The sequence below is a fragment of the Idiotropiscis lumnitzeri genome, chromosome 11 (assembly GCF_059441095.1).
Source record: "Idiotropiscis lumnitzeri isolate Australia: NSW breed Sydney's pygmy pipehorse chromosome 11, RoL_Ilum_1.0, whole genome shotgun sequence".
NCBI classification, from domain to species: Eukaryota; Metazoa; Chordata; class Actinopteri; order Syngnathiformes; family Syngnathidae; genus Idiotropiscis; species Idiotropiscis lumnitzeri.
Window position 1 is genome coordinate 4,634,980 of NC_142401.1, and position 15,973 is coordinate 4,650,952.

General features: G+C 42.2%; 1 protein-coding gene and 1 non-coding gene across 2 annotated transcripts; one reads left to right on the forward strand and one right to left on the reverse strand.

Annotated features, from left to right (window-relative positions):
* The first annotated feature begins 916 nt into the window (after positions 1 to 916).
* On the forward strand, positions 917 to 7,360 carry LOC148326914 (inositol hexakisphosphate kinase 2-like). The gene is made up of 5 exons (XM_088309194.1): positions 917 to 1,630; positions 3,081 to 3,309; positions 4,254 to 4,438; positions 5,271 to 5,446; positions 6,525 to 7,360. The coding sequence occupies exons 1-5, from the start codon at positions 1,366 to 1,368 to the stop codon at positions 7,146 to 7,148; spliced, it is 1,479 nt and encodes a 492-aa protein (XP_088165320.1). The 5' UTR covers positions 917 to 1,365; the 3' UTR covers positions 7,149 to 7,360.
* Positions 7,361 to 15,723: 8,363 nt separating this feature from the next.
* trnaf-gaa (transfer RNA phenylalanine (anticodon GAA)) lies at positions 15,724 to 15,796 on the reverse strand. Its single transcript has one exon. It is a non-coding gene; the product is annotated as a tRNA-Phe (tRNA).
* Between the last annotated feature and the right edge of the window lie 177 nt (positions 15,797 to 15,973).

A 15,973-nucleotide genomic window follows, 5' to 3' on the forward strand; every position in this document is an offset into this window, starting at 1 on the left:
GTTCTCTCATTTGCTACTTTTACATCAGTTCCTGTTCAATATATATATTTTTTTTAAGTGGGTGCATGCAGGTTAGCACGATGGCCTCACAGTTCAGAGTTTCGGGTTTGATCCCGGGCTCTGGGCTTCCTGTAGCTTTTTTATTTATTTATTTTTTTTTAAAGAAAGAGTCCACTTTGCATAATAAAGGAAACCCTAATCAAACAGAGTGTTAATGAAAACTGGTTATATGAAGTATAATAGTTATACATGTATCATTAATGCGGTCAAGTTGGGTCCGTGTGAGCGTCGGGGCGAGAGCTGCAGTCGACAGCAGCTCCTTGCGAGTGCTCTCACTTTGTATTTTTTGGGGGATTGCGCAGTTCAATAAACGTCTGAAACTGCAACACTGACTATGTAGTAATTGTTTTGTTTTTTTTTGTCTTTTTTCCCACCAGTAGGAGCATATCTGAAGCTGGCTAGGAATTAAAATTTTGGCTGACAGTACAATTAGTTTGGCGACGTCTAATCATTATATTCTAACCCTGTTAATCTTACCCTAACAAAACAACAGTTAGCAACTCAAAAAACTCTAAAGTGAGTTCCTAAATTGTGTGACTGCATTTTAAAGATACGCCTACTCATCAAGTGTTGCACTGCACACTCGAGTTTGTTTTTACCTCCTCTTGCCCTTCACTTTGACTTAAAAAATGTTGCCTGTCATCTGTCAGGCTGTTCAAACCCTCTGTCACGCAGCTGAGTTTGGCCCCGCCCCCACTCTTGTTGTTATTTTCCCTCTTGCGACCTCGCCCCCCTCCCCTCTCATATTAGCCCCTCCCTTCTTCCTCTCGCTCTCTTTCCTCACCAGGGTTGCTTCCCAACCGCTTGCTTTGGACTCTCCTGATTGGTGGGTGTCTCGTCAAAGGGGGCGGGGCTTATGTCAGTCGGGCGAGAGCTTGTCAAGTGGCGAGCAGCCTCTCTGTTGTCACAGATCCTTGAGTCTTGCCTCGGAGTCACAAACGGGATCTGAATAATCGCTATTTTAGTTCCTTGCCTAGCAAAAAAAAAAAAAATAGTCCAAAAGGAGTTTATCATCCATGACATCTAAGTCGTTTTCTCCCGTTCTCATCTAGTTCCTCCCCTTGCGCTTTATTTTGATAAGCATCGTCCTCGGTTTCTCCGGAGAAGCAGATCATCTGCACAGCAACCGCCTCAGGAGACAATAACAATACCGATCTTGCACAAACAGCCGAAGGACTGCGCCTCATCTGTGCACATCCGCAGTGCGTGAGCTAAGCGTGTGCGCTTCGCAGCCTCCCCACCGCATTGTGCGTGCGTGCGTGAGGAGGCTAATGCCCGCCGAAGTGTGGCCAGGGCCCGAGGAGGATGAGTCCGGCTGTCGAGGCTCAGGCCCAAGAAGCCAAGGATGCAGAGATCCAGAAGCTGAAGATGCAGCAGCAGCAGCAGCAGCACCCGCAGTGCTACATGGACAAAGGGGTCATACTTGAGCCCTTCATCCACCAGGTGGGGGGGCATTCGTGCGTCCTGCGCTTTGGAGAGCAGACGATCTGCAAGCCCCTCATCCCGCGCGAGCATCAGTTCTACAAAAGCCTGCCTGCGGAGATGAGAAGGTTCACCCCCCAGTACAGAGGTAACCATCGTCAATTATTGGCTTGTGCTATGAGATGCTTGTTTTATTTACCGCTGCAAAACGAAAGGGATTTTAACACATAGTGCCACAAGGGGGCGCTGTGGCGAAACAAAAAAGAAAGGTAAGCAAAAGAAAACAGGACACGGTGTCCCGTTTGTGGGGGATCGGTTTTTTTTTCGCATAGGTAAGTCAGATGTGCATACTTGGGTGCGGGTTGTCTGGTTGTTTCCTGGGAAGCAGACTGCACACACTTCCAAGGAGCTGCTGGTGAGAGGTCGAAAGGTCATGTGTAGTGTCTGAAAACTTGAGCTGACTCGCACCACACCTGCTCGAGCTTGTGATGAGCGACTCTTGCAAGACTGGTTGAACACATTCACCTGAACGTCAACTCGCAGTCTGCCTCGCACACTTAACAAGCTCTGCCAGTTTGTTTGTTTTTACACACAGGCTGTTAAAGTACAAAGTTTTAAGAACCAGTCTGTCACTTGCTACTTTTCATAAGCATTTTAATGCCTCCGGGCAACTTCAGCTTCCTGCTTTTTTTTCATATCATTGATGTTAAAGATAATCTGTTAGGATTTTATACAGGTTCGATGGGTGGGATCAGATCGGCGCAGATTTAGCATTTTATGCAAAATTGATCGGATATGCGAAATAATAAATTCCGGTTACGTTCAATCGTTCACTCGAGAGAAATTTTGTGCTTCCATCGTTAATAATCCAGAATCTCTCAGCGCGTGAAGTCTGATTGTTTTTTGGGGAGTGTATCTGTTTTTTTTTCACTCATTTTCTGGTTTTATATCAGCAATTTGGGGTGTATATTGAGTTGTTGAATTAAAAAGAAATCACCCCATGAATAACTGCTCGGTTAGCATTTTTTAAAAACTTGCTAATCAATGATCGGCTCCATAATTTTGCTCGTGTAAAACGATAAATCTTTCAATCTCTTCTTCATTAGCTACACTTGCTTTTTGTGTCTGGTTGCAAAAAAAAAGTGTTCAAAGAAACAAAAGAATTACGTGACCACCAAAGGGTGGGGAAAAAAAGGCCTTATCTTTCCCATCAATGTTTTGTTGCTCTGCCAGCATTGGTTGGTTTTCTGTCAGCATCTTTCCCATCTTATCTTTATTCTCACGCCCTTTCTCTGTTCTCGTGTCCTTCAACTCGTCTCCTTTGTGTCATTGCAAAGAGGGAATGTCGGGACTGCTGAGATTTCCTTTTTTCCAAATTATCTCTGAAGTACCTTTGCTGTTTTGTACTACGGTACATTCTGTGTGCTATACGGTACACACTGTACATTATGTGTGATGTGCGTGGCAATAAACGGGATTGAAACGTCACTTTTGTCGAATCATGTCGTTTGTGTTTGGACTCTTAATTTTCTGTCTAATCTTAAAATTCGCCTTCACGTGACATGACCTGGAATGACATCATGTCCATCTTGTCCCAGGCGTGGTGTCGGTGAGTTTCGAGGAGGACGACGAAGGGAACCTCTGCCTCATCGCCTACCCCCTCCACAGCGACCCGGCGGCCGACCTGGAGAACAAGGACCCCTCGGCCGACAGCGAGCCCAAGAGCAAGATGCTCAAGTGGGGCAACGCCATGGCGTCCTCCCCGCTTGTGGAGAGCGAAAACCTGAGCAAAGAGGGACGAGGCCGACACTTGCGCAAAGAAAAGAGGTGAGATGCGGGAGTGTTTTTACCACGGAGGCCACACCCCTTTGGGCAGATTTATGACGTCATGGTCACGTGGAAGATGATGGAATCATCGCTGAAAAATCTCATTTACTTCAAAAGTAATTTATGGTTGGGAAGGCTTGCACTTTTTTATGCTGCTTTTTTTTTATATGTATACCTGAGTAGTCATTCATGTTCTGTTTTGCTGTAAAACATTTGGCAACTTCCTTGGCAAACTTTTATAATTAGGGCGCATGCATGCATTTAATTTCTTCTGCTTATTGTATTTCAAAGTCTGTGGACTGTAAAACTGTAATATTGTAATATTAAAACTTTTTCAAATATTTTTATGTACACAATACTTATGGTGTGTTTCTAATCTTGCACATAAGTGAAGTAACATTTTTTTGAAAACAAAAACTAATACTAAAACTGATTTTTTTTAAAAACTAAAGCTAAGAAAGACTAACAAACCCACTGAAAATTAATTAAGACTTACACAATAAAAAAATAAAATAAAAATAACTCAAAATGTCATAAAAATCCAAAACTACAAGTCTGCAAGAGTTGACTAAATCAGCAACCTGAGACGATTCCGGCAAAGTGTAATAAAGGGTCTTCTGCCAGGCAGGGACTGTGGTGTGAATTAGAACACCTGTGACTTCCCTCTCCTGGTTTGTTGTGTTGAAAGCAATTAGCACCTTTTAAAAAGTCTGTCACACCTGATGTTGGTGTCACTTATCGACTTGTCTGATTGCGGGATATCATGCCGCTCACAGCTGCCTGTTGTGTCGGGTTTTACTCAAAAGGCAAAGGTGTCCTGTTACGGCGCTTGATGCAACCATTTCACGGGATCTCGGTGTGAAAGCGGCGTATGACAGTTGAAGTGACTCAACTTTTTGGATTGTCTCGCATGCTGAAAAAGTGATTTGTCCTTTGCCCTTCAGTGCTTACAAGCTGCAAGAGGATGTGGAGCTGGAGTGGCTGCAGCAGGCCGAGGTGCTGTACTACCGCCTGGAGCGCAGCCACAGTAGTGCTGTCCCGCAGCTCAAACACAATCCTTGGAGCCTCAAGTGTCACCAGCAGCACCTACAGAGGATGAAGGACAACGCCAAGCACCGCAATCAATACAGTATCCTTTCGCTCGCGCCGGACAATGTCATAAATGACAAATGTGTTAATGAAAGGACACGTGATGGCTCGCTTTATATAGCGCACACGCACACGCACACAAAGGCCGGCAAAGGCTTAAGGCCGACAGTAGCAATATTCAACTATCCGTGTCGTTGGTGTCACCTTACTAAAGCACACCCGTGAGTGACTTGATCTGACCTTGTCGCTGAAACAAAGACACAACAACGGAAAGTCACAGCTGGGAACATTTGCCGCAAGAAGCATTTATCCAGATTGTCATTTAAAAAAAAAAAAAAATTTTTATTGATTGAATCATCAGCTACAAACAAGTCAGCGTGTCTTTTAACCCTCATGCCAAAAACATATTCAAATCAATTCAAAACTAAACCATCCCAATTTCATGAAATGTTCCCAATTATAGTTCTCATTCTACAGTAGTGGCGGGCGGTCAAGGCCTTCAAGGTCTTCTCTGCCGGCCTAACAAAATCAAGAAGTCATGATCATAATCTTCACATTGATGTCATATTATATCCTTGTGTTGAATTTGTAGATTCGAGTTTTTATCCAATCAGAATTCAGCTAGCTTGTGTTGCCAGGCAGATTTCATGATACCAGTAGCATGCACTATTGGGTTGAGGCCGTCACACACCCAAAAGTCATAACTGGCAACCGTTCAAAAATCTTAAATATATTCTCTCGGATTTATTTAAGTAGGACTTCACTGAAGGCCTACGTGTGACGTGCACAACCCGCCACTGTCCTACCGTGGGTGACGTTCTTCGAAACACGCAAAACAATAAATGGAAAAGCACTTTGACTCATTGCCTCAGAATTCATCCTGCTGGAGAACCTCACGTGGCAGCACGCTGTGCCGTGCGTGTTGGACCTGAAGATGGGCACACGGCAGCACGGAGATGACGCCTCCGAGGAGAAGAAAGCCGTTCAGATCCGCAAGTGCCAGCAAAGCACGTCAGCCTCCATCGGAGTTCGCCTCTGTGGCATGCAGGTACTTTCACGTCAGCGGCCAAACATAACGTAATCCAGAACATAATAATGTTCAGTTTGGACACGGTCAAGAAGTTTTTTGTTATGGTGATAACGGCTAATGGCTAACCTGTTTTCTGATGCTGAGCCATGATTGGTTGTTTTCTGAGCCCTGAGCAACTGTGATGTCATTTTCAGTCGACAAAATGGCCGCCCACTAAGACGGCTAAAAACCGGTGTATTTTACTGTTTAATTTATACTTCACAAAGGCAATATTAATCAGAAGATCATGTTTGGACTTGTGGGACAGAATAGAACATATTCTTGTCATGAAATTTTTTGGGTTGACTTCCCCTTTAAGAAGGAATAAAACCTTGAACAGAACAGAGGCTCAGTCTGCCACAATCCATTAGTTTGAGATGAATTGATTAAGGCCGTTTCTAACGACATTTGGTTAATTGATTATGTTGTTATGTAGTCAAATTCACGCCTGTTAAAGTAAAAAAACAAACAAAAACATTTTTATTTTGTATTCAAATATAGGTTGAAACCTCAAATCCAGATTTGGTCAAGTTCAAATTGTTTTTTTGCAGATAACACCACTGAGTTAGACATGAAACTTGTCACAAGGAAAACAAGACATAAAATCCAAACAAAGCAAAAATCCAAATTCAGATCATGACAAACTGACAAAATATTAAAATAGTCCTCCAGCAGTTCCACAAGAGGCTAAGAAGGGTCATCAGCGTCACATTTAGACACTTTTTATATGCAAGTCAATGATTTCATTATGGGCACTTTCCAACAGTAAGCAAATAATTATTTAAAAATATAAACCGGTCACACTGACCCATGAACATTCTTGCTCTTCCAAAGAAACAAACAACCTCATCTTCAAATGGCCTGGACCATCTGTCAGTTTAAAAAAAAAAAAAAAAAAAAGTAGCCATTGAGCACCAAAGCATCCCCACCGTTGGGCTAGACCACAGGTGTCAAACTCGAAGCCTGGGGGCCCCATCTGGCCCTTGACCTCATTTTATGTGGACCGCGAGGGGCAAATTATCACCTTGGTAACATCTCCATGGTTTTCTCCCATCAGGTGTATCAGTCTGACACAGGCCAGCTGATGTTCATGAACAAGTACCACGGGCGTAAGCTCACCCTGTCTGACTTCAAGGAGGCTCTGGTCCAGTTCTTTCACAGCGGACGCCGACTTCGTCACGAACTCCTTTCGCCGGTGCTGCGCAGGCTCCGGGACATGCAGGCCGCTCTGGAGGCCTGCGAGTCTTACCGCTTCTACTCCAGTTCCCTGCTCATCATCTACGACGGGGCGCCGCACCGCAAGCACACGCGCCGACGCACCGAGGGCGGCCTCTCCGAAGAAGACGAAGAGGACGAGGATGAAGAGGACGAGGGGGCGGAAACCGAAGCTGAAAGGGAGGGCGAGGAAGACGTGGGGGTAGCGGGTGCGCTTGATTTCCCGCGCGCTTGTGCTGATGACAGCAGCAGTTGTTCCAGCAGCGGCAGCGGCGGCGGTTTTCTGCCCCACGCGGGCTCACGCAACCCAGTGGTGGACGTTCGGATGATAGACTTTGCCCACACCACCTGCAGACATTACCGTGAGGACAGCGTGGTCCATGAGGGCCAGGACACCGGATACATCTTTGGCCTGCAAAATCTGATCAATATAATCTCGGAGCTGGAGAACCACAGCTCGAGCTAGAGGCGCCAGGCTTTTGGGAGAGGCATCATTCGAAGGCTGTGTTCAGAATCACTCCCTCTCCACTATTGGCCGTCATTTTTGTGGCGTTGTTGAGTACGTCAGCTCCTAAATCACTGGTTTACAACCTTAAGTGAGCACTGGCACAAATGTTAGCCTCATAGCATAATTGCCTAAACCGTTTAGTTTATTTTATTTTATTTTATTTTATTTTATTTTATTTTATTTTATTTTATTTTTTGGAGAAAACAAGAAAAAAGTAAAAATCAAGAGTGTAGTATTCTCGGTTACCATGACCCAGATGACCGAAAATCAAAAAAAAAAAAATTATTAATTAAAAAAGAGAAAAAAGCAGGTTTGTTGATTGTGACACTTAAAAATACTTAGGCAATCATGCCATTATGCTGCTGATTTTTTTTTAGAGTAGAAAAATTCTCACTGCACACGTCTGAGGAAAATGTAAAAAAAATTGTTCTGTGGGTTTTTTAAGTACTTTGTGCCTTTTAACGTAAAAGCATTTAATTATTCTGCCTGTCGCTGTACGATGCTGGCATAGCTCGCTAAACTATGATCCATGAATTGTAGTTTAAGAAATTGTGATTTTGGACCAATTAAGTAAAATCGGATAATTTCATGTGGCACACCTGATGATGACATTAGTGTAGTGCCTTCAAAATATCTCACAATGCATCTTTAAAAAGGCGCAAACAACGGTGGTGTGACTTAAAAATGTTTACGATAAACAGCAAACACATCACAACAGTGATGGACGTGAATGATTCTGAGCACAGCCCATGTCTTGACTGTTAGACGCTAACTGGACTTCAGCAAGGTCCTCTCTCTTCCTGTTTGTCGGTGCTTCGCTCTGTTTTGTCCTGTTGTCCGTTTTCAGGTTTGCGTAACACTGCAGATGTCGCGTTTGTCATTGTGCTTTAACAAGACTCAAAAAAAAGGGTTATTAGCAAAAGATAGCTTGAACAATTTGTTTAAATTTCCAAAGAGCGTTGAAAGACTTTGCACACTCAAACTGTACATGCACTTAAACACATGCAGCTGTGGCGAGCGTGTGTTTGGAAAAGTTTATCTGATTTCTACTGTATTTGTATGTGGGTAGAAGTCACCAGAGACTATATTCATAAATGTCAGAGAAAGAAACAAGAGACTTATTTATTTATCGGACCAGTCCCATTGAGTAAGCAAATTCTCCAGATGTAAAAAGGGAGAGCACATTCCATGTTATTACAAAAATGATATTCATTAACATGACATGTTTGGATACTTCTTTGTTGCATATCTGTTTTTTTCTTTTTCTTCTTTTGTTTTGTCCATGGGGAAAGAATTAAAGTCTTGGGTTTGTGCAAACGCATGTGTGTTCTTTCTGGTCATAGAGTCAAATCTAAATTTGCCTCTATCACATTTCAAATCTGAGTCCAGAATCCAGCGCTGATAGCTGCGCATTTGTGTATGAGCTAAGAAAGTGAGAGCGCATAAGAGAAGATTAATTCATATCACCACAAATGGAAAATATGACAAGACTGCAACTTAATACAAGTAGGCAGTGTTCAAAGAGATGGCTGCTTTCGTTTCTGCAGTCAGTCTTTACAGAGCAAAGTGGCTCTCTGAGTCTTTGAAAAATAATGAGGGTTGATATTCTTTTTAAATATTTTTTTCATAATTTTTTTTATTTGAGTTTTTCAAATGAAATAGTAAATTTGAAGAATCCAGTGATCTTGTAAAAAAAAAAAAAAAAACTTCCGCGCGTGTGTGTCGCTCATAATATACGTCACAAACTACGCTATGCGACACCCAGCGCCAAGCTTTCTTTGATAACTCCGACCGTCGGTTCGCGTATCGTTAAATTGAAGAAAGGAAAAGTTTCTGTTGAAAAAACCCGACGTGATTTATGAACTACGTACATAAAAAATAAGGTGAGGGACGTGTTACTGCGCAACTGTGCTGATGCTGTACGTGAGTTGTGCGCTGAGATTCAGGAGCAAGAAACACGTTAACCAGGCAAAATACTTATTTGGCTGTTCATTAAAACTATATCAGTATTTTGCATTGTTAAGTAAATAATGTTTTTAATGTAAGTTGAAAGCTGACTGCATGCTCCACACACGATAAGATAAAATGATGATGAAAAGCAAACGGTATTTTTGATTCACTGTAGCTGGGTCGTTTACGTTTGGCTTTAATTTCATCATTACGAGGAGGACTCAAATAGACATTGGCTGAAGGATACTTTAACCACGTGTCTTTCTGTTAAGAGTTGAAAATTATTTAGTTACATACAGAAATAAAATTTGGTGTTTTCATTTCCTTAATACAACACACTATAGTTTTTTTTACATACAGTTAAAATGAAATAAAAACATACGTAGTGTTATCCTCACTTTAGAAAAAAAATTTTTTTTGCAGGAGATGGCTCTTTGATAACTTTCTTTCCATTTTTTATGATAAATGCACAGTTTTTATTATTTTTCTGAAAGCATTCAGATGGGTTTATCCGAAATACTTTTATTAAGCATAAATAAATTCGGTTATTTAAAACTAGATGCTACTATGCATTTTTACTATTAGGTGTATTCATGAGGCTTCATGTAGCTACTATGCAGTTGCGGTATGTTCCACCATATATAAAGATGTGCTTTCCTCCTTTTCCCTCTAGAAATGTGTGTCTGGAGAATTGGTGATGATGTCATATCTAAGACACTTGGTTCTGCCAGACAGAGGATGACGGCAGCATGATCCAGCCAGTCCTGGTCGCCCCGAACCAGTTTGACACACACGCACACACACACGTGCGTTCACACAAAACAACAACAGTACTCTGTTAAGCAAACCCAAATTAATGTCATCAACAGTGTACACACCCAATTGTCATCGCTATGTTCAAAGAGGGCCTTGTAAAACCTACTTTCACTTTTTTTAAACATAATCATGCGTTTACATGTTCCAAATGTCTCAAGAGTCCATTATTGATGATTTTGATTTTGATTTTCAAAATAAAATAGTTTTCAGCCTTGAACAAAAAATAAACCGGTAGTACTCCAAGTTTATTTTTTTCTTTCATCTGTGCCGCCCGGTGGTTGAGGACAACTTCGCTAGAACAACGATCCAATGCAATTTGTTAAGATCGATTCGTTTTGTGTGTTGGTGTTTTGTGCTCTTTTGGGAACTGTCAGGAAAAGTAAAAAAAATAAAAATTCAAAATGACCGCAACCCAGCAGACGGCTCAACCAAATTGACAGACTTTAAATCTCCTCTAGTCTCAAGGTCAGGACAGATTGAGGGCTTTTCCCAGTTACGTTGGAAAACCCACTTTCAGAAGCACAATGTCATCGTGACCATGATATTGAGAACTGCAAATCCCGATAGTGGGCTAAGCATTGGATGCTTTTTTAAAAACAAATTTTGTGCAAGTGGAATAATGAGAGTGACAAACGAGAGGATGGGAGATGCAGGAGATAAGCTCCACTCGACTCCCCGCCGGGAAACTGGGAAGCTGGGATGGGGGTGGTGGTGAGTGCATGTGTTATGTAAGAGCCTGGGCAGGGTCACTGGGCTGTTTTCACCCATCAAAATGATCCCATTCTGTCATCATACGCTCCGTGTGTCACAGGCAGTGGGCATGCAAATGTGCAGTATGTTACGCTACGCACATAAGGACTGCGTCGTGCCATCACACACCTCTGTGTGTGTGCAGTGTGCCTTCTCGTGGTCCCTTCCTTTGTAGGGTTACCGCTGTTGCAATTGGAGCAGTTGCGTAACAGCTTGTAAAAAAAAAAAAATATCACCATGACGACAAGGCGAAAGCAATAAAGTGTAAAAGATTTTTGGGACACCACATCCTCCTGTCATTCACCCCAGCGTGCATACTGTTTAGCGGTCATATCTCAGTTATGGTCCATGTACTAGTATGCCCGTTGGCCGCATTTATTAAACGGACAGATGGGCCAAGTCATTCATGTACGAGATTTAAAAAAAACAAAACAAAAAAGTTAAAATGTGTATTTCAAATATTTGAAAGTATTTATGTAAATAACCAATCACGTATTCTTTGGTTTTGTTTTTATATAGTCATCATTTTTAGTCATGTAATGCAATTAAATATGTCAAGTGTGTTTGCTAACTTGATCATTTCATGAATACATTTTTACAGTTCCTCAACCGATTATTTAATGAGATGAATAAATGGAGATTTCTTTTTTTAAACCACTAAATTAATGCAATTCCTTATAACATTACGTCTTGGTGGGCAAGAACATACAATTTCAGTCCATCATGAGGCCCCTGAGCCATGATTTGAACTCCCCCTGCGCAAGTATAGATGGTAGAAGTTTAGAATGTCTTGTAGCATGCAATGATCAACTCATCTGATTTATTTGCAAATGTTTACGTGTAATCCCATCACACGTTATGCAATTTAAGATTTGATGCCGTTTGAATAAACCCGCCCACCCCATCTCTGTTTCACAAGCAAACACACACGCAGAGAACGCAAGGTCACAAGCATCCTGCCTTGGCCAGCGTGGTCTGACATGTGATCGTCCCTTCGTGGCGAGCAGAGAATTGTTCCATTGTCCGGCACACTATTTAGTGTGCAAGCATGCAGTGGATGCTGCTGCCCCTGGATATGACAACAAGAGTCTGTGTTGGGGTGTGTGTGTGTGAGTGTGTGTGTGGTGGTGGTGGGGCGGGGTGATTAAAATCGGACAGCATGCTACGTGACTAAAAGGCTGGCCTGAGACAAAAACAACGAGCTGCAACAAATCCGCAGTAGGCCTATGGTAAATATTTGGTAAACCTGAACTCCCACAACGGCGCAAACTCCCATTTTTAACTGTGCATGTCTATGAAAATGCCAAATAAAAGAAAACTCTACCCATGTGTCGAGGTGGCAAATCCAGATTCTGAAAGTAAAGCCCTGGCCAAAGTTTGACTTCTCCTTGTTGACCCCGGGAGGTTAACAAGCTCATTTACCCGCCATTGGAGTGGTTTTTTTTTTTTTTTGCAACCTCTGCCCCTTGCTCTCAGTTTGACTGCACTTTGCGCTACAGTTGTCCTGGGCACAAAATTAACGTCCAAAGTCTCGGCCTCAATCAAACCCTCATCACGATTGATAATGTTAAGACAAAAAGCTTTAAAAAAAAAAAAGAAGATTTTCCTTAGTTCACTTTATAGCATTTGTATTTTTTGGTGTCATGCTGGTGGCCCAAGATCGAATTCCGTTTTCCAGCAACATTCTTGGAATGGAAAATTAAGAACAGATCCATACATAATGCCTTCTAATGTCGCTATTTGTTGTGGCTCATGCTACTTAAATCAATTAAACACATGAAATAAATCAGGCACGGCATCTTTGAACGCGCTAAGATCATTTGGTTCGTGAAGAAATTTCCAATCTTCGTTTCGTCAGTCAAAGGCTTGTATTGTGTTTGTTTACTTCGACAGAGATAAAAACAGCCACGCTTGAGTGTAACACATTGATTGAAATGACATTAGGACAAATAGATGAGAGAAGAAAACACGTTTGAACTTCTTTCACTGCTTCTCGTTATTTTTGAAAAATATGGTGGGGCCTCCCCAAGTGAATCACGCACGCTGTAGTGCAACGGACAAGTTTAAAAAATCTTTCATGGGTTGACGGGCATGCACGGCAGCTTGTCTGTTCAGAACATGGGCCCTGGAACCGGAAGGTCTCGGTTCAAGTACCGGAAGGTTTTGGTCGTTTTATTTCCAAAAAGTTCCATTTTGCAACCCTGCTTTGCGTGAAAAGCTCACACCTTTGCACCGCCCGGAGTCGTGTCATAATTAGCGCGTTATATAAGATGGTGTCGGTGACGCCATGGCATGCACGGCCTCGGGCTGCTGTCGTACCCACGCGCACGCTTGGCCCCGCCCAACTCATTTACACCGACCTCCTAATTACTCTCACCAACAATCTGAGGCACAGATTAGCCCCCGGATACCTTCTGTGCTCCGGCTTAGCCTGAATGGCAACTGACGAAAGACTCTGGCATGTAAAATCGGTCGCTGGGTGCTACTCTTGCTCTTGCTCCCCTGCCAGGCTTCAATTGGATTAGTTGGGGATTAATATGGTGGCCAGTGGTCTGTCTGGAAAATAGATAAATACTTTGAACGCATGCGAGCATTCTGAAGAGGGAGTCTGACATGGTTTCAGGACAAGTAAAGGACGCACGTTGGCGTGAATAAACCGATTGGTGTATGTGCACTTTTCTAGCTGTGATGATGTCATCACGAGAGCACAACGATGACAAATTGGGAATGTGACATAATCATCTGTAAGTATAAATGTTGTCATGTCCACTGGTTCAATTAAACAGAACGTAGAGGTTATATAGAGTAAAGCTGACCTGTACACATTTTGCATTGAGTCGCCTCTAAAAATAAGTGACGGGGCGGGGGGGGGGGGGGGGGGGGAGTAAACACCAATTAGCCGAGGGGCTGCACATTAAGATCGCCGCCTGGGCTCTCCTCAGGTCAGAAATGCGTCACATGTGTTGAGTTACACATACGATACGTATGTGAAGATCCGCGGTCAGGGTGTGTGCTTTCCAAAGTGTGGGCCGAGCATTTCGTTTAGTGAGTTTCGATGCATTACGTAATGTATGTACAGTATATAAATAAATGGCATACTATTGCTAAATTTATCCTAACGTACAGAAAAAAAAAAAAAAAATTTAGAACCAAACTGAACATTGGCATTAGTGGAAGGACATTGCAAGTGTTCAATCTAATAGCTCTGATCGCATTATTAATTGGCCGGTCCAGTAATCATGTTTACTGTGTTGTATTTTATTTAATTCATCAATTTCCCTATCGAAATGACTTTGGCTGCTAGTGACTCTCCCTTTTCAAACAACTGGCCTTAAAATTGATTTTAGTCCCCCCCACCCCCCACCCCACAACTGACACATCAAACGCCGTTGTTTACTAGCGGCTCAGTTTTTGCCACCCGGAAGGATGTGTGTCGTCACGGTGGAGGCGTCTGGTCTGCCCGTCTAAAATCTCATGAGCAAATGTGAGTTGCTTTGAAGTTGTTTATTTTCAATCATGATGAAAACAAGATTCTCCTTTTTATTTGATAGGACATTTGTGTTTATTATGCAGTTTTCTTTTATAGTTAACGAATTAAATTCATTTAGCAATTAACTATCAATCATAAATTGGCCAGCATTCATCTCCTCGCATCCTCAGTGCAAGAGTCAGTTGAGTTCATAATAGTCTTATTTTTTTTTTTTAAACACATAGCTTGTTTGGGTGGTAATAAATACGACTGAATTCTCAATACATTTGTAATTATGATGTGTCAAATCAAAGGCTTGAGGCTGACAATAGAGGCTCTATGTTGAGCGGGGATAACAAAGTATCTGAAAAGCAGTGACGCGTTTGTCCTCACCTTCGTGTCAGCGTACAGGCCCGGCCTGTTGTCATTACGCAACACGAACAAATGTCTCTTTATCTGAAGCCACACGAGCACGCTCTGGGACATCGCTCCTCAGATTCTGTGGACATTATTGTTTTGGCTGAAAAGACTTTTTGATGACAGATGTAGAGCGGTGGCAGAATGCAAGGAGATTGCTTGAATAAACTACGAACGTCTCTTTTCTGCATGCAACCGCTGTTCATTTTCAGTAGGGCCTATCTTTTTTAAGGTCACTTTTGAGGCTGGGTACACCTTGTACTGGGCGACAGGAAATCGCAGGGCATATTGTATTCCTTATTCAATTAATTGCATTGATTTTCCTTGTAGAATGTTTGAGTATAAATATTGTTCCTAGGCTCAGGAACCACAAGGCCGCATACCCAAGCTTTTACAAGGATTGTTTTGGACTCACACTTGGCATACTTAACATAAATGTAGGACGAGTAGCTTTAATACATCACCCCTTCTTAGACAACAAGGTGTAAATCTCCATGTTTAATCTGTTGCCACTGAAATTGTTTTGCTTCTTGATATGTCATGTCACATTTAGAGGAGACATTCAAACATCAGAATAAAATCAGTGCCACATAGTATTTTGTCGGTTATTTATGACATTATTTTGAATCAAATTTACCCATGACTACATTAAAACAATACAAAAATATACGTATTTTTAACGGTTAGACACAGCCTTTGACATTTTGATGACGCAACGAAGCAAACGTCAGATGTTTAATAAAGACCGGTTGTATGCCTCCACCTAGTGGACCAATCACGTCATTGTCCCTCGTCTTTTGGGTGCTGTTCTTCCGTTTCATGTCTTGGTTTTAAGTTATTTACACGACCGATGCGAATAACAGATGCAATTTATACTGTCCGGAAAATATTTTAGGGGATTTTATGAAAAAAAAACAAAAAAAACAATACACACTATTCACGACAAATTGATCCAACGGAGAGGTTGAAGTAGTGTTCAAAAAACGGCTGCATGGTCACCTGATTTGAGCTGTTTTCAAGTACTCGCACGGGTCTTAACGTTGCGTCAGCGAGATGCTATTGTCTCTGAATGACAGCAACAGCTGTGCATCACTCAACATAGTTGGACTCACTCAAAAAGGACCCGTCCAATGCCGAAACCCGGGATCGAACCAGGGACCTTTAGATCTTCAGTCTAACGCTCTCCCAACTGAGCTATTTCGGCACGCATTGAGCTGTTTCTAAGCAAATAGAAAGCCATTGTGACAGAAAAAACGCGCAAGTGGATTGTACATGTTCATATTTCATTACCAACGCAGCATTTATTTTATTGCTGTTGTAGCTTTTCTCGCGTGGAAGTTGGGAGTCTTCTTCGCGTGCCAACCGGAGGTCAAAGAACGAA

Excerpts from the sequence above, each read along its gene's own strand:
- LOC148326914 (XM_088309194.1), top strand. The coding sequence starts at position 1,366 with ATGAGTCCGGCTGTCGAGGCTCAGGCCCAAGAAGCCAAGGATGCAGAG. Across the intron at positions 1,631-3,080 it reads GTTCACCCCCCAGTACAGAG|GCGTGGTGTCGGTGAGTTTC; the intron begins GTAACCATCGTC and ends ATCTTGTCCCAG. Across the intron at positions 3,310-4,253 it reads CACTTGCGCAAAGAAAAGAG|TGCTTACAAGCTGCAAGAGG; the intron begins GTGAGATGCGGG and ends TTTGCCCTTCAG.